Genomic DNA, 23,106 nt, shown 5'->3' with positions numbered 1-23,106 from the left:
TTTTTTTTCGTTTTTTTTTTTTTTTTTTTTTTTTTTTTTGAAGGAGGGGGCGGCTCAAACTCCGAGCCGCTGCAGTTGCCAGGTTTCCAGTTTCTGCTCTTTTTGTGGTGCGATTGTGAAATTCTTTGCCGGGGTGCGTTTGGGGGGGGGGAGCACCGTGTTTGAATGGCTGCATCGCAGGGCTGAGCCTGGAGCGAGTGGGGAATTTTAGCGCAGGGAGAAAAAGAAGAAGAAAAGTCTCTGTGTCCCGGGCGAGGAGAGGAACGCGGAGGGGAGGTGCCGCCCTGAGGTTGGTGGGGAAGGGGGGGAGGAAGAGCGAGAGCGTTGTGCTAGGCGGAGGGGAGTAGGGCAGCCAGAGGGGGGGCTGTGGGAGGAACCATGCTCAAGGGCTCTTTGAAGAGGGTCCTGTTGCTCCCAGAGTGTTTGTGATTTATCGCCCACCACTGAGGGGATCCAACTCCCTTCCTCCTACACCAGTTTTTTTTCCTTCTTCTCCTTCTTCTCCTTCCTTCTACTCCCTTTTTTAATGTTTTCATAGCTCCTACAGTCAGCTCTGCGAGGGCAAAGGAGGTGGAGAGTTGAGGCTTAGAAAGGGGGCCTCTCTTCTCTGAGCCACGGGGGGAGGAGGGAGTTTACATGAGTGCAGCAGATGTGGAGAGAGGAGCGGAGGGCAGGGCTGGGAAACTATTCCGGCTCATTCCAGCTCACTACCTCTTTTTTTCTCTCTCTCTCTCTCTCTCTCTCTCTTTTCATTTTTTTATAAACATTAAAGTGTTGCTCCTTCGCCGGGGCCTCTGAGTTAAGACAACATGCATGTGTTTGGGCCCGCCGAGTGGAAGGAACACGGAGTGGTCTCACGTGGAACCTTTTTTTTATTTCTTTTTTCAAAGGTCACCACCAAAGTTACATATAAATTGTTAAGGCGACACCCATATTTCTTCTTTTTTTTTTTTTTACTTCCTAGTTCTGAGTTTTGGTGTAAATGTTTTAGAACAGTGATTGCTTGCTGCTGTGCGTGCTGTCACAAGATTCGGCGGGCATGCTCAGGCTTGTTTGAGGAAATATTCAACGCCGTCTGTCGCATTGGCACATTACCAAAACTATCTAAAAAAAAATTAAAAGCCCATGAGTTTCATTTGTGCTTATTGAAAAAGTTGCTAAAAAGTGCAACTGAAGGGAGCTGGTGGGAGTTTGGACGGGTCGGTCCTCCACATAGTAGGAGATTGAGCTAATGCAGCTTTCCTTGTCTGGGCCTCTTTAGCATTCAGCCTGACATCTGCTCCATTCAACACGGTCACTTTATTTATTTTTTTATTAATTCTTGTTAATTATGGTGTTTAGTGACTTTGGCAGTGGCTATTTTTTTCTTCCTCCCCCCTGAAGGAAAAGTCACACATTGTTACCACCGTCCAAGTCAGTAGCAGATTGAGAACAGCACACGGTCATGGTGTGATCTTTGTTGCTGTTGCAGTAATGCAAGCGGTGTATTGAGGCTTTAGACTGCACGGTACACTGATTTATAGCTCTGTGATGAGTCCGTATTGTGTTAAGTGCTGATTACAGTAACTGGTAGAGAATGACACCAGAAAATAAAACGTTAACTCTCGCCTCGGCAGCTTTACGCTGGCAGACAACTAGTTTTACTGATTTATTCTTTGCTATTTGAGAAACGGTTGATTTTCCTTGGGCTAAAGGGCAGGCAGTATTATGTAAAATTGACTTTTTTTTTTAGCTTTATATCACGTTATATTATACCAATCTCAAATAAAAAAATAAAAATAAAATAAAAACATATTGTGGGAGTGTTGCTCTGAGTCTTTCTTGGATGTTTGAAGAGTCCTTGAATCTCCCTTGACAACCATTGGGGGTTGACTAAACGTTTTGTCTCACCAAACATCTTTTTCCACAAAGCTCCGGCCCAGAGCTGCAGTTTCCAAGCTCCCGAGCTTGAGGACCCTTCCCCCACTCAGCTCCTTCAGACTAGCCTGCAGCAATTGGCAAACTGGAACTGCACATCTGATGAGTTCATTATAGGAGCTACATTTCAGTGAAAAACTGGTAAAATGTCATTAAATCCTGAAGGCGGTGTCAGAAAAAGCAGGAGCTTCTTAAAGAAACAGAAGCCCAATTTCAAGGTGCTTTAAGTCAAATTTGAAATTAACGCTGGTAATCGGTCGATAAAATAGCACTATGTGCTTGAAAACGCATATCACCGGCCCTTGGTAAATGTTAGCTCACGTCCTGAGAGCCTGACAGTGATAAATCCTTTGGACTCCAGCTGGATTAAAAGGTATTTTTGGCTCCTCGCTGTTTCCAAGATCTGATTAGAACAAAAACATGTTTAATAAACTTTCATCTTGTCCTTTCACTGTTTGCTGAACTGCACTGAACTGTACTAACATGCTGACACGGTTACACCCCCCGGCTTGTTTGTTACGTTTGCTTCTAGGAACACTTTCACATGAACCCATTGTGTGTCGAAACTGCTGTCCTGGCCTGTAATGTAATTCTGAAGCTAATAAGATCACCGCTGTAAATGTAATATTTTCTCTCCACCCACCCACCCCACCAACAACACACATTCACACACTAAATTGCATTAGGGTGTAAATCCACTCAAGACATAACATGGAATCGTGTGCATAGCCGTTTCATTACCTGATTGTGTGCAAGGACTGAAGTCTGAACTGGCAAATCTTCTTTACCGGAGTCAGTCAATGTCTGTCAGGAGGATTAGGAAGGAGAGGAAATGAAGCCTGGGACGGTGTGTGTGCTTATGTGTGTGTGTTTGGTGGACTTGGATGGAGAGCAACAGGACAGAGGTGAGATTAGAGCAAGACAATATCTGGAAGATGCAAAGAAGCTCCACCAAAACGGTTTGTGCATCGCGCTAAAACGCATTTTAAAATGCTAAAATGCATTTTTTTATGCATTTATGTGTAAACCTCCGCTCCTTCTAAACACTTATTTTCAGCCCACATGTTTTCCTTCCTCCTGTTGGCTCACACAGCGTTGCACACTTCTACTGAATACACAGGCTTGTAGCCATTGACGCGCAGCAGCAGCACGACTCAGAGGCAGCATATCTTTAAAAACCGTTGTGGTCAAACAAAACATTGAGATTATAGCTCACTCTGTCGCTATAGAGCTGTAAAACCAAGCTGCTATCTGGTCTGACGCTGTTGGGTATGATTGTCTAACGTGTACACCAGATGGGGTTCTAAACTTGCGCATTAATTTTGCAAAAATGTCTTAAAATTTGTGTCTTAACTCGAAAGCTGTTGGAAACAGGAAACATCAGTGTCGATGCATTCTGGGATATATAGCACTATTATTCTATTCTTCTATTTTAAGTAGTTGTTTTTATGGTTGATTTGGCTTTAGAAAAATAGTCATTAGTGGTGAGTCTTCACACACACACATGCACACAGAGAGTTAATTTTCACCTTCTAGCAACAATCTCATTGGTTCCTCCTCTTCGTCTGCATTGCATTTTCTCTCCACCAGGAGGAGACATTGTCTGCCTTTTATTTCCTCTACTGTGCATCACAGCTGCATAATTTTTTTGTGGCTAAAACAGATTCTAAGCCAGGGGTGTCCAAACTTTTTGCAAAGGGGGCCAGATTTGGTGTGTTAAAAATGTAGGGGGGGCCGACCTTGGCGGATGTTCTTTACATAGAACAATATATTTAAACACATTTCAGCAAGCCATTCTGTGTTTTACATTTACTTTTTTATTTTAATTTCAGCGATCTTAAGCATGTCTACTGGTTCATTTGAAACATGCATATCATATGCAATTGAATATTCACTAAACTTCACTTTTTTAACACTAACTTTTTTCTAAACAGAAGTAATTGTACTCTAGTGTGCAAATTACATTTGAACCAAAAAAAAATATCTCACCATGGCAGTTCAATATTTACAGAATTTTTAAATAAAATAACAGAAAAAATAACAAGTAACAGTCATATCAACAAGTGCAGGGCTCATTTGAAATATGACATAGTAAATGTTGATCAGATTTTTAAAAGTTTATTATTCTGGAGTGAAAACTGAAAACTTGACTGAATTTATGACTTATTTTGATCTTAAAAAACAAAATTTATTCAGAGACTTATTGTAAATGACAAATGACATGCCTGCATTAATGTGATACTGAGATCTGGACTGCAGCACATAGGCCAGGTCTGGCTCAAAGGCAGTGGTTTTGATGCGCAAGATGTCTCGTAAGTGAGAGTCCGTTTAAGTTCACAACCAAAAATGTCTTCTTACACAAATACGTCGACTAGGGTTGCAACCCGTCCCGTAAAATACGGAACCGTGCCGTATTTGACTGTTAAATGTAGCGTCCCGTATTGAACCGAAACGGGACGCGATTTGTTCCGTATTTTACAAATATGTATGTGTAATAACAAAGTAGTGGTCCCCGAGTAGGCTGCCCCAGTCATTGTTTCACTCACGGTGTTGCGATATTGCGTCCAACTGCCCCCCCATCCTCTCTCCCCTATGAGACTAGGACGACGTGTCCCTTATTTTGATTTCTGACAGGTGGCAACCCTAACGTCGACCCAAACAAGCTTAGCATTTTCTTACCAAACCTAATCTCTCGAAACCTGTCCTTATCCAGCTGTCGGTAAAAGTTCGCGAGAGAAAGCTGCTGGTGCCGACCGCGGCTCTCTGCGTCACACTGCAGCTCAATGCGCTCCTGCTGCAAATAGTCTGAGTCACATGGGCTGCTGCCCTCTAGTGGGTAAATGAGGAACAGCATTTAGTGTGTAAGCTACGCCCTATGCAGGTAACAGTACTGCTGCCCAACGTATTAATTCTACGTGCGGGCCAGACGTTATTGATTTTATGACAGAGGCTGCGGGCTGGATGAAATTTGACCACGGGCTGCCTTTGGCCCCCGGGCCGGATTTTGGACATGCCTGTTCTAAGCGGTATGTTCCGTGTAATGTTGGTTTCCAGTGAAGTCTTAAACATCTTTTTAAACATTTTTTTGCACGGCTAGTTGTTTCAGCTGTTGCACAGGTCCTCTGATTTCAACTCCTGAGTTGCAGCTCGACCTCTTGCAGACCAGGAGAAACCTGAAAATGGTAGTTACCAGAGCAGACTCTCTAAATTTATCCCAACTAGTGAGCTATCTTTAGTGAGTTCACGGCTCCCTCTGCCCACAGTCTACATTTCGTTCGTTGCAGACATACCACTTGAGCCGGTGAGATTGTACCCCTCAGCTAAACCCCCCGTTGCAGCACACCGCAGCTCTGCGAGTGGCAGCTGCAAAGACTTACTCAGTTTGTCTGTCTTTCTGACTGACTGCTGATTGACTTAGGCCAAACATGCACACTTGTAGAGGCATGTTTAGGAGGCCACCGTTGCCTTGCTATTTTCCAAGTTGCCGCAGATACAGCCTCTTGTCAAAAAGCTAAATAAAGTTTCATACCGTGCTGCCATGCAACTATTTAAGCTGTCTGAATAAGCAAGACTCTGATCTCTTCTAATTGAAATAACAAAACTTGATAAGTCTAGCAGTTAGAATGTATGCATGAACTGCATACATTCTAAAGCACCGACTTCACAAAAAACATGTCACCTAAACACTTTACAAGACCAACGGGTTACACTAAAATCTATTATACTGAATGCAGGAATCAAATCCTGTTTATTTCATTTATACAGGTGAAGTGAAATAATGTTATATAACATAATGCTTTATTCATGAAAAATCTCTTGAGTCATTTACAAGAACAACCTGTTTCATACATCACAAGAAATAAGAAAAAAATAATAATGCGACCTACTTAACACTTCCAAAAACCGACATTGTACATTATGCATCAACAGAAGGGTTTTCACCACAGAAGGCTTTGCATCAGATAACTCAGATCTCTGTCTACAGAAGGCCAGCCGATGGCACCGATCCCTGCTCCTGAGCAAAGACGTCGACGCATCAAAGCAAACAGTTGTAAAAATAATTAAACCGGTTGCGTCTGTACCCTGGGACAATTTATTTTGCCAGAACAATTATCAAACTTTAAATATACAGCATATTCTTTGCGTTCCCTGGTTACAAGCCATGCCCAGCACGGTCTTGTCTATCAACTGAGGAATCGTCGGCGATTGCTCAGAGCAATTCTGCCATGTTTTGCCTCCCGGACATTCAATACGTTTCTACAGACGCCAAAACCGTCACGCCGTTGACAGTACTAAGAAGCAACTCTATCTGCAGTCTGTGCCGTGCCACTCATGCCCCCCTCCATCTCCCCACTCACCCAATAAATCTGGATCACCTTGAAGATTCGTCTCGTTGTAGCAGTTATCACCCTCCCTTGTCTGGAGCAGACCGGCAGATCTGTGCTCATCTGCAACTTTGGTTAGAAAGGTTTTGGATCCCCCCTTAAGCATTCAGCGACTCATTCTCCTTTTTTGAACTGTTATTTTTATGGGTTTGATCTGAGGGAAAGCAGCCGGGTTAGGGTTTCCTTTCCCGGAAAGACGAGGTTGGCCGCGGGAGGAGATCCGTGTTGGATGTCTTGTTGTTCGGGGGGAGGAAGGTGGAAGAGGCTTACACTTCCAAGGTGAGAGATGGCGGCACTGCATGTCTCCCATCTTTATTTAGGGAAACTTTGCTCCATCTCAAAGTTTGCTACTTCTCCGAATCCCCCCCTACCCCCCCGTCCCATTGGTTTTGCATTTCCAGTAATGTCTTCCAGATGACCACTTGTCCTCGACGAAGGTTTGTGTGTTATGTGGTCAGAGGGACTTGAGTAATTCAGTTTCTTCACACGCAACCCACCAGCCCCTCTGGTCTCGGGATGTGGATTCGGTCGAAGCCGTTCATTATTCGCCCGATTGAACCCCCCTGCCCCCATCCTCCCCAATTCCTTCGCGTTTTTTGGATGCAAGCAATGCCTCGGTGATAATTATCATGCATTACTGAGAGCTGCACTTGTTCGTTTTCTTCTTTTAAAGGCAGATTTTTTTTAATTGACTCATTTTTTAAATTATTTTTAAGAGGGGCAGAAAGGAAAATACAGTTTGGAGAAAGGTTCCATTCACCGACCCGGAGTCTCGGTGTTGAAACAGTCGAGCCTTTCAGGAAAAATCCCTTTTTACTTTTTTTTTTTTTTTTTGAAATACGCCTTTACAAAATCCAAATAAAAACCCAGGCCAAATCCTTCATCCTTTCATGTCCGCACCTGGCTGCAAAGTTCTAAAGGCAAAATAAGTAAAGAACTGAAATACCCAGAGACCTGGCTAACCTCATGTCACAGGATATTTGTTTAGTTCCTTGACCCACCAAACCCTGACTTGAGCGCTCAGCCCCTCCTGCTCTTGAATCAGACTTTTCTTTTCACCTCTTGAAAGGCGCTCTCCGGCCATGTACCTGCCGCCTTTGAAGCCTCCGAGCGGTTTGTTAGTCAAACACCTGAGCTGGTTCAGAAGAATCGCCGCCATCTGTGAATTATTTGTATTTTTGTCGTCGTTGTTGTTTAGAGTGTTAAACGTCACTTTTCTTGGGAGAAATTAAGCTGACGCCACAATAAAGACTTCCTTTCATTTTTGTTAGCTTGACACAGAGATCCGAGAAGCCTTTCTGAAAATGCAAGTGTGAAAACTGCAGGAATAACCCCAATCGCACACAACGGAGAAACAATCCATGACTGTGCACCTCGAGAATTACTGTGCCTACTGAAATCCCCTGAGAGCTTTTGTGTTTTCAGTCAGAGAGAAACTGTGCCTCGCACAATTATTCATACGCCTTGAACACACAACCACAAACGTCGACGTATTTTAGGGGATTTCATGCAAGAAAGGAGAGTATTACAGTGAAAAATTGCAATAACTTTGGAGAAGCTGCAGAGAGCCACAGCTCTTGTGCAAATCCTTTATTGCTGAGAGTAAAGCTGATGTTAAAAGGACTATCAGAATGTCTGTATTCAGGTCATCACAATCCAAATAGAATTTTCCTGCTGATCACTGATCTTTAGGGCTGCATTTATACAAGACTTCCTTGTATTATTTTAGTCACCCTGGACTCCGTGCTTGTCACATGTGAAAGATCTGTTTGATATGAAGCCACTGATTTTAATATTTCCATCTGTTGACCTTTGTCTCCTCAGGCGTCTGTTTGGCGGACTTGACGGAGCAGTTTTTTCTCCCAGAGACCGCTCCGCCCTTGCTGACCAGACTCCTTGAAGCTATCGAGAGGAAAGGTGAGGCTGCCATGACAACCAGTCTTCCCCTTTGCGTCCCAGTTGACTCTGTCGATCGGTGAGCGGTTCGGCAGAACCACACGGGGTGACGTCCGTGTTCTCCTTTTGACAGGTGTGGACAACACAACTCTGTATCGAACGTTCACCGCTGGAGGTGGACTCGAAATCAGGCAGTATTATGATTGTGGTAAGAATGTTTTTATTTTGTTTAGTAGTTTTTTTTCCACTCCCCATGTCCTAATCAGCTCGAGTGTGTGTGTATGAACCTTGTAACTTTCCAGTCAGCAAAACTAGACCAGTACACACACACACACACACACACACACACACACACACACACACACACACACACACACACACACACACAGAGGAAGTTTCAGAAAATAAAAGGGGTTGTGTGTTTGCACACATATGACGTTAGCGACTCAAAGAGCTCGCGGTTTTCTCTCAAACCAAGCCGCTGCGTTTCAGATCCTCCCGCCGCTGAGCTGGATCAGCTGGAGCTGCCCGCCCTGTGCGATGGCCTGCGCAGGTACCTGCAGGATCTGCCCCAGCCCATCGTCCAGGCCACCCTCCACGCTCAGATGGTCCACGCCGTCAAAGGTGAGTGCCCACCCAGCGTCCTCGAAGGGTGGCGCATGAAGCGCTGACGTGATGTCCCCAAACTGTACAACACGTTCTGTGAGATGGAAAAAAAAAAACAACCACAAAACACTCATCTGCTCTCCGCTTCTCCTTTTGGGTTCTTGACTTCATCAATTGAAAACATGCAAAGTTCAGATCATGCATGCTTCTCCCCTGCTTTTTTTTCTTTAGCTTTGAATTAACTTTTCTGCTTTTTTTGCAAAACAAAGGGAAGAAGAAAAAGAAGAAAAGTCGCACCTTGCTGCGTTCTGTTGCATTGTGTTCTGTTGCATTGCATTCTCTTGATGTCACATGGCCAGAAACAGGATATCTGTGGTTAATAGGAACTAAAACAAGCCTGAAAGTTTATCTCTGCCATCTCCAGGCAGCCAATCACCTGCTAGTGTACCTTACGCTCATTCTCAACCGCACACTCTCTCAGCGGTTTCCAAGACAAACTGCATGACTGTTTTTTTCTCTCTTTTTTTGTTCCATCTCTTCATTGTCTGAAGATCACGCTTTCATTTCGTGTCGCTCTTCAGCCAGTTGCCTTTCGTCTCATTTTCTTTTGACCTGAACGTTTTTTTGTTTGTTTTTTCCCCCCACCGACAGAGGCGGCGAACCCCGAGGAATGTGCCCAGCTGCTGCGCCACATCGCCAGCTCCCCGACCCTGCCGCCCCAGTACTGGCTCACCCTGCAGTGTCTGCTCAGGCACTTCTCTAGAGTCTGCCAGAACGCGCCCAAGAACCAGCTCAGCGCCAGATCGTTGGGCGAGATCTTCAGCCCTGTGTTTTTCAGACAGCAGGCAACCAGGTGAACATCGCTCGTCGGAAAAAACAAACAAAATCCAGACATATTGCATTTGAGACTTGACCTTTAACCCCCCACACCTGCCCTTTTCTCCCCTCCTACAGCTGCGAACCCAGTCTGGATGCTTTCATCAAGATCATTGAGGTGCTGGTGACCAGCGAGTGGAGCGAGAGCCAAGCAGCTCCAGGTACGGGCTCCGGTCATCCATCATTTACTAACTTTACATCGGACCCTCGCACTTTGCATCGCCTCTTTTAGAGATGGGTGCATTATTTATTAGGGGGTGCAGAGCGTTAAGCTCCCCGTGGGCACTAAACTGCTGCCCAACTCTTGACTGAGAGCTGAGCTATAAATAGCTTGGCTCAAAGCGTCGAGACCTGCAGCTGCAGCAGGCTGCAGATTGCAACATCTAGGTGCATCTGAATTGAAAGTGTCAAATTGTCTTGCAGGATTTCAATGCAGTTTTGAAAAATTTGGCTGTTATTTTGGAGTTTGTTTTTATTTTTTATGAGTCTCGTTTAGATTCCAGTGCATTCAGATGTTTTCCAAGCAGAATAAGGAATATTTCTCTCTTCAAATTCTGCTTTTTGAATCTGTGTAATGCAAAGTAATCCAGGCCCAGCGTAAATGTTTCACATTTTTCTGTTTGATCAGGTCTGAGCTTCTTCTGATGCCTAGAAATATAAAACTCAAATGAAACGACTGTCAATGGTTCTTACATTTCCTGAAAGCTATCAAACATGTTTGAGGAATAATTTGGCAAGTTTAGATTGAAGTAAGTAACTTGAGATAGGAAGTTTAGTGTTTATAGAGGTTTTTTCACAGCTGAGGTGCTTCAGAGCGTGCAGCATCACAAACTTGCTTCAGCTGGATGTCAGTTGTTTTTTTTATAATTTTAACCAGATTAAACCAGTTTGCAGACTGTTCTGTGATTTTTGCAATTTGTCTTTCTGGGTCTATTTTCTCACAGTTGGCCTGGAAACTGAAGTTAGTTTTAAAGTTTCGGCGGTGGTCTTACTTTGGGGAGCTGAAAGAGAGAGGGAAAAAAAATCAAGCTGCTGTGGTAGGAGGCTGCAGTGTGTTGCATGTGACACTTGTGTTTTTACAGGGCTTGTTAAAAACGCTGTTGTTGGCTCGCCCACAGACCATAGACTGACCGTGGCTGTTTAAACATTTTTATTACCTGTTGGGGCTATTTATAACACGGCTAGTCTCTGCTGTCAGTAATTTGCACCTGCAAGGACATTTTGATGGACGGATGGATAGATGGATGGATGGAAATGCTTTTTGTTCCCCATTACAGATTTATATTTGGAAGGTTGTAGGGTTGAAACGATTAATCAGTTTCATCATGATGAATAGGCAAATAGTTTAGTCAATGAGTAATGGCAAACTGGAAAGTACAGACTAAAAATGTCAATTTGCTGAACAAAGTAGTAATTAAGCCAAAAATGTACAAAATATATCAATTTTGTATTTAAGATAAAAAAACTTTTGTAAATATTTTTCACCCAATAGTTTTAATAATAGTTTTTTAATTATTTGTTTTTTGCTTGCACCTTTTAGGATATTTCTAATATTGTATAAAAAAGGTGTAATTATTTTTTAATCCAACTAATCATTAAAATTATTGGTAGGATAATGGATTACTGAAAATAATTGTTAGCTGCAACCCCGTTGTTGTTATGGCAACAACAGCCTAGCTTTCAATAGAAACCTTTTCAAAATATAAATTTATTACAAATAATAAAAAAAGGTGCCAAAATATGATTCTCACGATAAAGTGAATTCATTGCACACATTTAAAATCTGATCAAAATGCTTTACATGTTAGCCAAATATTTTCTGATATTTCTCATATTTTCTAATATTTAAATCAGGAAATATAAGCAAAATTAGTACCACCTCGAAATTTACATTTTTATCTTTATTTTTTCATTTCTAAATACATAGATGCAAGCAAAAAAAATTTGAATAAATGGCAGCTATTTTGTTTAGCCATAAGCTATTAGCTTGGTTGGGCTAGCTGCTCTGCTACTTGTAGCATGCTAGTTTTAGCTTCGAAACGACGTCGTCGCATTTTTCAGACTTCCGGTTTTTGCCTCGTTGACAATAGCATCTTACTCCCAAGCTGACTGTTGGTCTGCAGAAACGGGTGGGGGAGGGGCCAGCACCTTATTTTTTTGTACTCTTTGCTACAGAAAGAGTTTGAGCGGTTTGAGAGCCGGCTGTGGGCGGCCCGCCTGAAGCACATGACCCGGTCAAACATGGGCGCTCAGGTGCGCCGGGTTTCAGTCATCTGGCTCATGCAAACACCGAGACGAGGGGAGCCTACTCTGTAAACACACATGTTCGGATTGTGTGTGTTTTGTGAATGACCTGTGTCTGTGTGCGTGTGTTTAAGGGTGTCTGCATGCCTCCTCCCAGTTACTGCTAGCCTATTTTAAGTAAGCGTCAAAAGGCCCACTTAGATTTGGTTGGCTGGAAAGTCGGCCTGCGCCACAGAGAGCTTCTTGTTAACTGAAGACGGCCCCCACTCCACCTCACCTCCTCACCGCCTGGATATCCACATGTCCTGCCCCCTCAAAGGGCTCAGTCAGCAAATATTTGAAACTTTTGCAAGTTAATCATAAGACCGAACGCCCACCCCGTTCGTTCTTTACAAACATGTAGGAAAAAAAAGAAGAAGGAAAAAAAAAAGAGGGAGTGACCACAGAAACCTGAGACTCTGGATTCAGGGCGACACCGGAGCAGCTACTGCTAATCATTAACCATCCGCCTCCACGTGAACAGGCCTCAGGCTCAGCTCAGAAAAGGAAACGGTGTGGGGGCAGGGGGGAGAAGCAGCAGCAGCAGGAGGAGGGAGGGGGGGAGAGAGAGTCAGAGCAGAAGCTGAGCGCTCTGTCAGACAGAGCAGGGCGAGCGAGTCAGTCACACACTCAGCCCGGTCGCACGCAGCACCTGCCCAGAGGATTACCTGGATTTCATTAAGAAGCGCGCAGAGCCGCAGCTTTTTCAAAGAATTAAAACGAGACTCATCCTCATACCGGAGGAGGAAGAGGAGGGTGGGGGCAGCCCAAACTACGAAACGGAGCTCCGTCAAACTGGATTTAATTCAACCTGTGGAACTGAAAGAGACGCTTCAGAAAGGACTTTTCATCCACTGAGACATGCACAACTTACAGCGTGAGTCTGACGCTCTTACTCTGAAACTCCAGGATGTATCTCTACTTTTAACCTGCGAACTCTTATAAAAAAAAATACTTAAAGATATTTTATTTTATTTTATTTTTAAAGAAGCCCAGTTGTCGCTTAGACCTGCTTCAGGCACACGGCAGCATTAAGTTTGCACCAGCTCTAAAACCCTCACATTATTTTTAGATGCGTTGTCTCGAGAGAGTCTAAATAATTTAAAGCGTAAAAGGACTCTTTACCCGGCCGAAGGTGTGCTGGCGTGAGATTCTCTCAGGACAGGAACCTCGAGCGAGAATTGCTAGATAGAGTTACTTTTATTTCAAACGGGAAAGCAAAAGTTTGTTTTTTTCACTTCTGAAGCCGCTTTCTGAGGCACCAATGCAGAAGAACAATGCTGAACTGATTTAAAAACGTTTCTTTAAAAAAAAGTTTTTTTACTTTATAACTGCAGCAGTACAGCACGCTCAAATAAACCAACAGCTACACGAGCTTCGTCAAACATAAGATTTGTACAAATAAACTGCAACAAAAATGTTCAGAAAATGCAATTAGGAATACAAAATGTAATGTAAAATAAATAATAAATCATGAAGTCACTCAGACCACAAAGCGTAGAATTAGATTGCTACAGTATTGAATCTAGAATTCATTTTTGCCAATATTGGGACCAATACAGTATGAAGTAATGTTATAGAATGTTATATGCTATAGAACTTTTTGTCAGAAAAGGAACGTTTTTTTCAGCCAGCTGAGTGGCAGCGTACAGCAACAGGTGTGGAGAGAGCAGTAGAGCTCACTAATCATACTAGTTGTACTTCGTTATTTTCTTTCAGGCACTCATTTATTAAACTAATTGTTCTCGTCTCGAGGATCCCTCACTACTTCTTCTTCTCCATAAATCAGTAGAATCTCCTCTTAGTAAATCTGGCCGTATGAAAACCGGCTTCCCCCTCCCTCTGAAGCCCTAATTCTCTACCAGGAAGCTGCTTCTATTTTAACATCGCTAAGGAAACCTGGCAGGCTGTCTCCGTCACGTCGAGTGTCATGCTGCGGGATTACAGGACACATTTCAGAGCCCTGGGTTAATGCTGACCACGGGGGGGCAGGAGGAGGAGGAGGGCCAGGCATTATGATTCAGCTGCGTACGTGCTGCAGCAGCAGCATAGCCGGCTTTGTCCGTGTGCCAGCAGTGGGACGGGCTGAGCGTCCGTGCGACACACGCAGGGAGGAGGGGCGAGCGAACCTGCAGGAGAGCAAGTGCACAGGCTCGGCAGAGGGAGACGGGGATGCGTGAGGGAAAGCATGAATCGAGCTGTGGGAAGCTTTTTTTTTTTATTCCTTCGTTCTAGTTTAGCTGCAAAGCAGAGAGTCTGATCCCATTCTGCTCGGCAGCAGAGCTGTAAAGGCAGGAAATGCGTACGGAGAATGACCTCATCGCTCTCAGGAAATGAAAGATGCAGGAGCGGTTGGTGACTGACCCCCCTGTGTGATTGGCTGCGGTGAGTGATGTAACACGTTACCGAGCAGGCTGCCTCTTAATGGCTTTTTGGGAATCGTGCGATTTTAAAAGTGACTCTGCCTCGGAGAGAACGAGGAATCTGCGTTGTTGTGGCTGCTGCTGTTTCCTTTGTTTTTATTAAGTCTGCTTTGCGTTTGAGGAGGCGGAGGAGGCATTTCCAGTCATTTCTAGATGTGGTGGGAAGCTCAGACCTGCACTGTTCTGTTTTATACAATAATTTTTTGCTACTGCAGAAGGCATCTGGCAAGTCAATCCTGCTTTTAGCTGCAGGCGAGAGACGTTCCGCAAGGTCCGCCGCTACAGAACGGTTGATGCAGTGCAGATTTGTGGGGTTAAAAATAGCCGACTACCTTAGCTCCAATCTCCGCTAGCCTCCATTGGCTTTGACTTTCATAGATTTATTGACTCTGAATCTATAAAGCAGAATCAGGTCATCACACACCAAAGCCCCATACGAAGGGGATTCGTTCGCCCACGACGGCTGTGGATTTCAAACTTGCGTACATCGTCTGTTTCCAGCCGTTTGTTTTTCAAGTCCTCCATGCGCATCGTTCTCTCAGAAGGATGCACTCCCGCATTTTGCAGCGAGAAATATTTATAGGCGGCCTCCTTTCTTGAATGAAATTCATTCTGCCTGACTCACGCTCCGCTCCGTCTCTCCTCCCACTCTCCCGCTGTCGGGAGAGAAGGCAGAGTTTCATTATCCCAGTTTGATGAATTGGGGCGGAGAGAAAGAGAGGGATGAGTGAGAGCTAATAAGCCTGCAGCAGAACGCCTGATTTGCCTCGAATGGCAGAAGTCAGGGAAAGTAAATCTTGCTGCCGAGACGCCAGAAATTCAACCTTTTTTTTTTTTTTTTGCTCCAACAGCTCTACCTCCAAAACCACCCAAGTCCACAGCTGTGACTAACAACGGTATGAACAACAACATGGCTCTTCAGGACGCTGAATGGTACTGGGGGGACATCTCTCGGGAGGAAGTCAATGAGAAACTGAGGGACACTGCAGACGGTACGTTTTTGGTGCGGGACGCCTCGACTAAAATGCACGGAGACTACACTCTGACGCTGAGGTGAGTCAAACCGTCCTCCTCCGTCTTTCTATCCTTCTGTCCCGCTCTTGATTTAACTCTTCTACTGCCTTTGTTTGCTTGCAGGAAAGGAGGCAACAACAAGCTCATCAAAATTTTCCACCGCGACGGAAAGTACGGCTTCTCAGATCCGCTGACCTTCAGCTCCGTCGTGGAGCTCATCAACCACTATCGGAACGAGTCGCTGGCTCAGTACAACCCCAAACTAGACGTCAAGCTGCTTTACCCGGTCTCCAAACACCAGCAGGTAGGGGAGCTAGCCCACTGGATTGTCACAGCACTTCCCTTTTTTGACGGGAACTTAACCGCAACTCTGAAATCCATCATCAGGACCAGGTGGTGAAAGAAGACAACATCGAAGCTGTGGGGAGGAAACTTTGCGAATACCACCAGCAGTACCAAGAGAAGAACAAAGAGTACGACCGTCTGTATGAAGAATACACCAGAACGTCACAGGTGAGACGCAGCCTCACTCCTGACTGGCATCCGTAGTTTGACCGCAGAATTTGAATTTTAAAACCGCGCTTCGTCTTGCAGGAAATCCAAATGAAACGCACAGCGATAGAAGCCTTTAACGAAACCATTAAGATATTTGAGGAGCAATGTCAGACGCAAGAGCGGTACAGCAAAGAGTACATCGAGAAGTTCAAGAGAGAAGGCAACGACAAGGAGATCCAAAGGTGAGGACGCTACAGAGATTAGTCGCTTTTAGCTCGCCTTCTGATGGAGCGTTTTTGTTTTTTTGTGCTAACTCGTCACTTTTGTTTGCAGAATCATGGGTAACTACGAAAAGTTGAAATCAAGGATCAGCGAAATTGTTGACAGCAAGCGCAGGCTGGAGGAAGACCTGAAGAAGCAGGCGGCGGACTACAGAGAGATTGACAAGAGGATGAACAGCATCAAACCCGACCTCATCCAGCTCCGCAAGACCAGAGACCAGTACCTCATGTAAGTATGGCGCATTGAGGTTTAGGGTGTTCTTATCGAGGTGCAACGTAACCTCGACGTACCTCGATAGATTTGGTTTTTCTTTGCATCTAACGTGCATCTGCTTCCTGTCCGACAGGTGGTTGACACAGAAAGGAGTCCGACAAAAGAAGCTCAACGAATGGCTAGGAATCAAGAACGAGAACACCGAAGAGTAAGTCCCCAAGTCCGAACGACGCAGAAAACGTTCGCCAAGAAAACGTCACGACTAACATTCTGTCACGTCTTTGGCTTTCTTTCAGTCAATACTCGATGGTGGACGATGATGAAGACCTTCCGCATCACGACGAACGCAGCTGGAGACTGGGCAACATCAACCGGCTCCAGGCCGAAGCCGTGCTCCAAGGCAAGAGAGATGGAACATTCCTGGTTCGGGACAGCAGCAAAGCAGGGTGCTACGCCTGCAGCGTTGTGTACGTATCCATAAAACTACAATTAGAGTTGTCGTGATCAGATTTCCCTACAAGTGGGTGACCGTTTGTCCTACCTCTCTGTCTCTCTACAGCGTGGAAGGCGAGGTGAAGCACTGCGTCATCAACAAGACTCCGTCGGGCTACGGCTTCGCCGAGCCGTACAACTTGTACGGCTCGTTGAAAGAACTCGTCCTCCACTACCAGCACACATCTTTGGTTCAGCACAACGACTCTCTGAACGTGACGCTAGCGTATCCGGTGTACGCCCAGCAGAGACGGTGAGGAACCCCCAACCCCTGGACGTTCACCTCTACGCACGGACACACAGGTTTACGAACCTGGCTGGAGCCGGAGGAGACGACGTATTGGACTCCTTGAGCAAATGCGAACAATGGACAATGGAACGGACGCGCTACGACGCTCAGACTTGGAAACCGGAGGAAAAGGACACAATAAAGCCTGAAACATTTCAGTGACTTTGCCGTAAAACCTGAGGCGAGTCTGAATGTAGATCTCTTTATTTTTCTTTTGTTTTTTGTGGGAGCACAGAATCTTGCGGAAACTGCTGAACTCTCCAAGAGGAGGACGTCTGAGGCCTTTTCCTTATGGTGCTTGTTCGTTTTTTCGAAGCTTTACCAGCCGGAATGTTAAACCACAAAGTCAAACCCTTGAAACGGAACCGTACTCACCGGCTACGACTTGTTTTGTTTTTTTCCTCGCATCATCAATGTGCATTTCTTTCTTTCTTTCTCCTCCTTGCTCTACGTGTGTGTTTGTGCGGACTGTCCACGTGACCAAAACTCATAGAATCGGGAGACCGTGCGACGCTGAATGGCTGGAACACATTAGCTTGTGTTTATCTGCTCAGCAGCAGACCATGGATCAGCTGAAAATGTAGCAAAATGGCACTTTTTTCTTCTTCTTTTTTTTCCTTTTTTTTTTTACACATAATTTTTTTTAATGGTTTGATAAAAACAAACTCCTATGAACTTGTAAGAGCAGAGTGGAGACGGAAAAAGGCCTGCAGCCGTGTCGCTGTCGAGCTTTAGAGTGCAGAGGCAAACTTGATCTTAAAGGTGTCGGACAAGCTTGAGACTATGAATGGACTTACTATTTCATGTACATATGTGAAATTGTGCAAAGTCATGAAACAAAGTGCACCGTACCAAAAAGGATCAGTTCCTGTTGAGTTCTCTTCTGATCAGCTATGCAATTCTTTCTCCATTTGTACTTAAGAATTGTTTAACTGTTGCAAACCCACAATATAAGCTTGTTTTACCGCTTGAAAAGTATCTTTTCCTGTGTAAAAAAAAATATCCAAGAGGATTTTTTTTTTGTTTGTTTCAAAATGCCAAGCTACAGTACAAAACGCTTCTGATTTTTTAAAGAATAATAATAGAAACGTACACTTTATTGTAAATGATTTTAACAGCTGGTATACAGGTGGAAAAGATGAGTATTTTATTACCTTTTTTTTGTTGTTTTTGTTTTGTTTTGCTTCAAACTAAAGTTCCTCTCAGGCAGAGCCTTTTGAGTGCTTGAGCTGCTTCAGTGAAGAGTGGAGAGCGAAGCCCGTGTTGGAGGAGCAGTCAGAACGGTGCTGGTTGGGATTGTACGACCCCATATCGCCGCCCAAACAGCAGTAGAGATTTATTTTGTTATAAAATAGATATGTTCCCATATGAGAGAATACAAGATCAATTTACATTTTACACGTTGTATATTTTTCTGTATCAGAAAATGTTTACATGGGTGGATCAGCTCATTTCAGAAACTAATTTTTGTTTTTTTCATATTTCAAAGTTGCGCCACGCAAAAGCGGTGCGAATCCGAAATAAAAAAACGTCAACAGCTCAACTACAGTTTCTCTAACTTGTTTTTTTTTTTTTTATTTAAAGTTTTTATGAAAAAAGCGGTACATGCCCAAATGACCAATTGGAGCGCTTGTCGGTGTGATGCGTTTTACGAAATCTGAACATGCATGCACGCCGAGTCACAGCTGTTGAGTTGAAATCTTAACAAAAATGAGCTGGGAAACCAGAATGTGATTATTTCCATTTTCACTATTACGACGGGAGTCGGATGATTTACCTCCCATGTATCTCTCACACACACACACACGCACGCGCGCGCGCGCACACACACACACAAACTGGCGGCAGAGGCTGGTTGTAAATCTGTTTTCCCCTAAAGCAGGAAACTGTTTCTGCAGTTTTGACCAAACTGCTCATCTGAAATTTAATTTCTTTTTTTTTAAGCACATTTTGGGTTTTATCACATTTATAAAAGTAGTAAAGACATCTGTAATATGTCTAATTTTATTTACCTCACAACAGCTGCTGGCACAAACCTTTTTATTTCATTATTATTCCCTCAGATCACAGACATCATGCACCTTCTCTGCCTCAGTGCCGGGTTGTATGATTCATTTTTTTTATTTTATTTTTTCCTGTTCATTTTGTGTCCCGCACATGATTGGATTGATATTTGCCAGTGTTCCTCAGTTTGGCTTTGAATCTGTATTGGGCTCTGTTTAAAAAAAAACGACAAATAAAACACTTTTTTTTTTTTTAAAGAAACACGAGTGTTTATTTGCTGAATGAACTTTGATGTGAAGATCGTTTATTTTAATTGATGTGAGTGGGCTTGTTCCTCTCCGGACTTTTATTATATACATCATCACAGTTGGTACAAGGAAACATCTCAGCTGTTCAGGTCTTTTGCTTTGTGCCTCCAGATTAACGTCAAACGAGATGGAAGTGTTGCGTTCTGCTTTCCTGCCTTAAAGGGAAAACCTCCACCTGGCTGGAGATTACACTGCATATAAACCACAGCGTGGCATAATTGGTGGGTGTTTTAAATAGATGCTTCAATGACACTTTCATCATCAGGTTGAACTGCCTGCAGACTGTGCTGAACATCTTCCCTCTGTATCTGCTGGCGTATGACAGTGAGGCCGGACAGTTGCCTGCTGGAGTCTGATTTGGTCGGTTGAGTTTAACCGAACCACTGAGTCACAGCTGATTTTTCCACGTTTCTGTCCCTTTAAACATGTTCAGTACGTTATATAGTAGGCTGCCCCAGTCATTGTTTCACTCATGGTGTTGGTGTTGGGATATTGTGCCCAACTGCTTTCTGGGTAACACAGACCAACCGACATGCTGCTGCCGCAGGCCCCCCCCCCATCCCGCTTCACATAAATAGGGACTGGTCCCTTATTTTAATTTCTGAAAGGTGGCAACCTAACCTCAACACTTCCTCCTTATTCTTGAACTCAACCTCAATGGAAACAGAAAACAGGTGATCCAACTTGGAAAAAAAAGATTTTGTTACAAGTAATCAAATTAACATTACCTAAGTGAATATAAGTGTTTGTCAAACTTCATGAATATATGAAGTTTGACAAACTTAATTTGATTACATGTAACAAACTAACTCGTTTTTTGTTGTTTTTTTCCAGTGTGGTTGAAACATTGACATTGCTGGATGTTGCAACAGGGCAACGAACTCAAACACCTGCTGACCTTTTGGAAAGCCCTGACCTCTGCTATGCTGAACATCTGAGGACTAGGAAACCTGCCAGGCTGGAAATGTGACCAAGGAGTCCGGAGGCAAAAGATTAGCGATATTAGCTTAAAGTATTTTAGCAATGCTACTTCTGGACAGCCCCATTAAAACAGCATGATTTAGTATTAGCATTAAACCAGGCTTATACATATTTACTCATTTATGCCATAATTTTTTTTACTAAGAAAATATTACAGATTGATTTATATATACTTTTGTAATAATCTGATAAAAAAAAACCCATTAATTTCAGCTAAACAAAAACAAAATATAACAAAATATTCTGAAAAGTTAGCACACCCTAATGTTTTTGGATGACATTTTCTGACATCAATCTGATGACTGTCTCTCTCTACTGTGAGATATTTGAGGGGTTTTAAGTCACTCCATAGCATTTTGATTTAATCGGGAGGCTGAGGATTGAGAATCCCTGGTGGTTACAGCAAAACGTCTCCACACCATAATACTTTCACCTCCATGTTCTTTTGCTATCCTGGACCTGGACCCACACACGGTCTGCTCCTGAAACACACAGCACCCTTTATACAACCGCCAAAGACTGTCCTCTTTGTCCTCCGGTGTCAAAATAATTCATTAGACGTGACGACTGGTCTAATTGTCGTCGTTCTCTGTGGCAAATTTGGAATGTCTGATTTCCAAATTCTTTTGAGATCTCTTGAAATCCCCTTAACCGACTCAAAAGTTGCTACAATATTCTCTCTTGAGGCCTCAGGCAGAGTTTTCCAACTCAGTGCCACATCAGGCTAAATATCTGAGCTTCAAACCTTCAAAATGAGGAGTAATGATTTTGTTCATCGCGTGCATTTGATGCGAAACACTCGTACGTGATTCCAGCCGCCTACCGCTGATCTTATATCTTTGCTCTCCATCACAGTCAGAACACTGGTCTGCAGATTTTGACGGGGTTTTTCCCTCCCAGTCTTCCCTCGTTTTCTGCTTTTGTTACAGAGCGCAGTGGAGTTTTACAAATATGCAAATGTTCACAAACCTGTTTTTTTTTTTTTTTCTAACAGACACCTGGATGCCTCTCCCTCACATTGCAAAAGTTACCATAACTGGCATACCTGAGGCGCATCGGAATGAGATCGTAAGTGAAGAGAAAAACTGGAACGGTGTCAACTTGGAAACTTTTTTATTTATTTAATTTTTTTTATGAGATTATGTGCAGCAGCCAGATTAGCTTCATTCTTAGAAACAGAAAGTTTTTAGGAGCAAAGACACTCAAACAAGCTGGAGTTACTAGTTTGGTGCTTCTGAAGGCAAACAGTTGAATTTATTTTGTGTCATCGAAGTGCTGGGGGCAGAATGTAAACTTTCAGATTTTATTCTTTTACTATTTTGAAAAACCTTTAGTCTTTTTCTTCCATCTCAATACAGTTATTGTTGATTTTATGTTGGTGTGTCACATTTTAAATAGGATCGTACTGATATCTGACGTTTAGAAATATTAAAACGTTTCTTTGTTTTTTAAATTTACTTAATTACAATTTTTTTTGACAACTATACACCAGTGCAGCACACTTAAATACACCAATAGCTTCACAAAAGAATAGAATTTGAATAGATCGGCCAATAGATCACCAATACCTGATCTAGAATCTTTTCGATATCAGGATATCGGATCGGTGCTTCTCTCATTTTAAATATACTCGCAATTTATTTATTGTTTTTTTTCCCCCCTCAACCTCTGACATCCAACTTTCCTACTTTAAGTCAGTTTGGACCTAAATGTCAGACCAATCAGAAGGGGACTTTAGGTTTTCATGTCATTCGTTGGTATTTGGTAGAACAGCATTTTTCTGCTCAAACATTTTGGGTTTTTTTCCACAAACTTCTCACAATTTGCTAGAAAATTTTGCCCATTCATCTTCACAGAACTGGTGTAACAGAGTCAAGTATGTAGGTCACCCAACAAAAACCTTTCAGCTCTGTCCACATATTTTCTAGAGTCTGAAATCAGACACTTGCTTTGTTGCCCTAAAGCCTCTTTGTAGTAACTTGGTGTTTTGTGGCTAAGCTTTGACCTTCTGGCCGACGTCTTGACATGTCGTTTCAGTATTTTGTTAAAACACCATAAAGTGCATTTAGTCGCCACAAATCATGATGATACCCCCCCCCCTTGTACTTGATGTAACTCTTAGACTTAGGTTACATCACAGGATCTAGTATTTGGGCTCTACTTTAAGAGCCACGCTGTCATCGACCAGAAAATTGTGCAAATTGGAATTACGAAAATAAATTTGCTTAACGGAAACACGGCAATTTCCAAACAACTCATTTTTTTCAAGAGAAAGTCTTGGCGCTAGCATGATGTAGTTTTTCGGCTGTTTCGAAATAGGTGTTTGACCAAACTATATGTGAAACCACATTGTAACTAAAGCTGCTAATTCTGAAGACAAATGCACCTCAAGAAGCTCAAGTCAACATTTGTCCCTGGAATTGGAATGTCTTTAAAATGTCTTAAACAAACAAACCAAAGCATTCAATCTGAAACTTTGTATTTATCATAATGTGACAATGAAGTCTGGGGCCAATTCATGCAGAATGGGACATGCACGCCTTCGCGTCTGGGTCTGCGGCTTTGAACAGGAGAGTCATGCAACGTGAGGCCAAAGTGAAACTCCAGACTGAGTCGTTTCGTTGTCGACAGGCAGGGAACGC

At 43.4% G+C, this 23,106-nt stretch overlaps 1 protein-coding gene across 4 annotated transcripts in view; it reads left to right on the top strand.

The window, feature by feature from the left end:
• Positions 1 to 19,431, top strand: part of pik3r1 (phosphoinositide-3-kinase, regulatory subunit 1 (alpha)) — a 24,019-nt gene extending 4,588 nt beyond the window's left edge. For 2 of the 4 annotated variants that reach the window (XM_008423460.2, XM_008423459.2), the window contains exons 3-15: positions 8,127 to 8,219; positions 8,332 to 8,406; positions 8,691 to 8,822; positions 9,456 to 9,657; positions 9,759 to 9,841; positions 15,238 to 15,439; positions 15,524 to 15,704; positions 15,788 to 15,913; positions 15,995 to 16,137; positions 16,229 to 16,405; positions 16,524 to 16,598; positions 16,687 to 16,857; positions 16,950 to 19,431. In XM_008423460.2, the coding sequence (XP_008421682.1) occupies positions 8,127 to 8,219; positions 8,332 to 8,406; positions 8,691 to 8,822; positions 9,456 to 9,657; positions 9,759 to 9,841; positions 15,238 to 15,439; positions 15,524 to 15,704; positions 15,788 to 15,913; positions 15,995 to 16,137; positions 16,229 to 16,405; positions 16,524 to 16,598; positions 16,687 to 16,857; positions 16,950 to 17,139 (1,850 nt within the window). In that variant the 3' untranslated portion in view covers positions 17,140 to 19,431. Of the gene's footprint in view, positions 1 to 8,126; positions 8,220 to 8,331; positions 8,407 to 8,690; positions 8,823 to 9,455; positions 9,658 to 9,758; positions 9,842 to 12,570; positions 12,841 to 13,435; positions 14,349 to 15,237; positions 15,440 to 15,523; positions 15,705 to 15,787; positions 15,914 to 15,994; positions 16,138 to 16,228; positions 16,406 to 16,523; positions 16,599 to 16,686; positions 16,858 to 16,949 lie in introns of those variants that run through there. The other 2 variants (XM_008423461.2, XM_008423462.2) reach the window with 2 other exon arrangements.
• Positions 19,432 to 23,106: the final 3,675 nt, after the last annotated feature.

Source organism: Poecilia reticulata, linkage group LG12 (assembly GCF_000633615.1).
Source record: "Poecilia reticulata strain Guanapo linkage group LG12, Guppy_female_1.0+MT, whole genome shotgun sequence".
NCBI lineage: Eukaryota > Metazoa > Chordata > Actinopteri > Cyprinodontiformes > Poeciliidae > Poecilia > Poecilia reticulata.
This window is presented reverse-complemented; position numbering and strand designations above follow the sequence as displayed.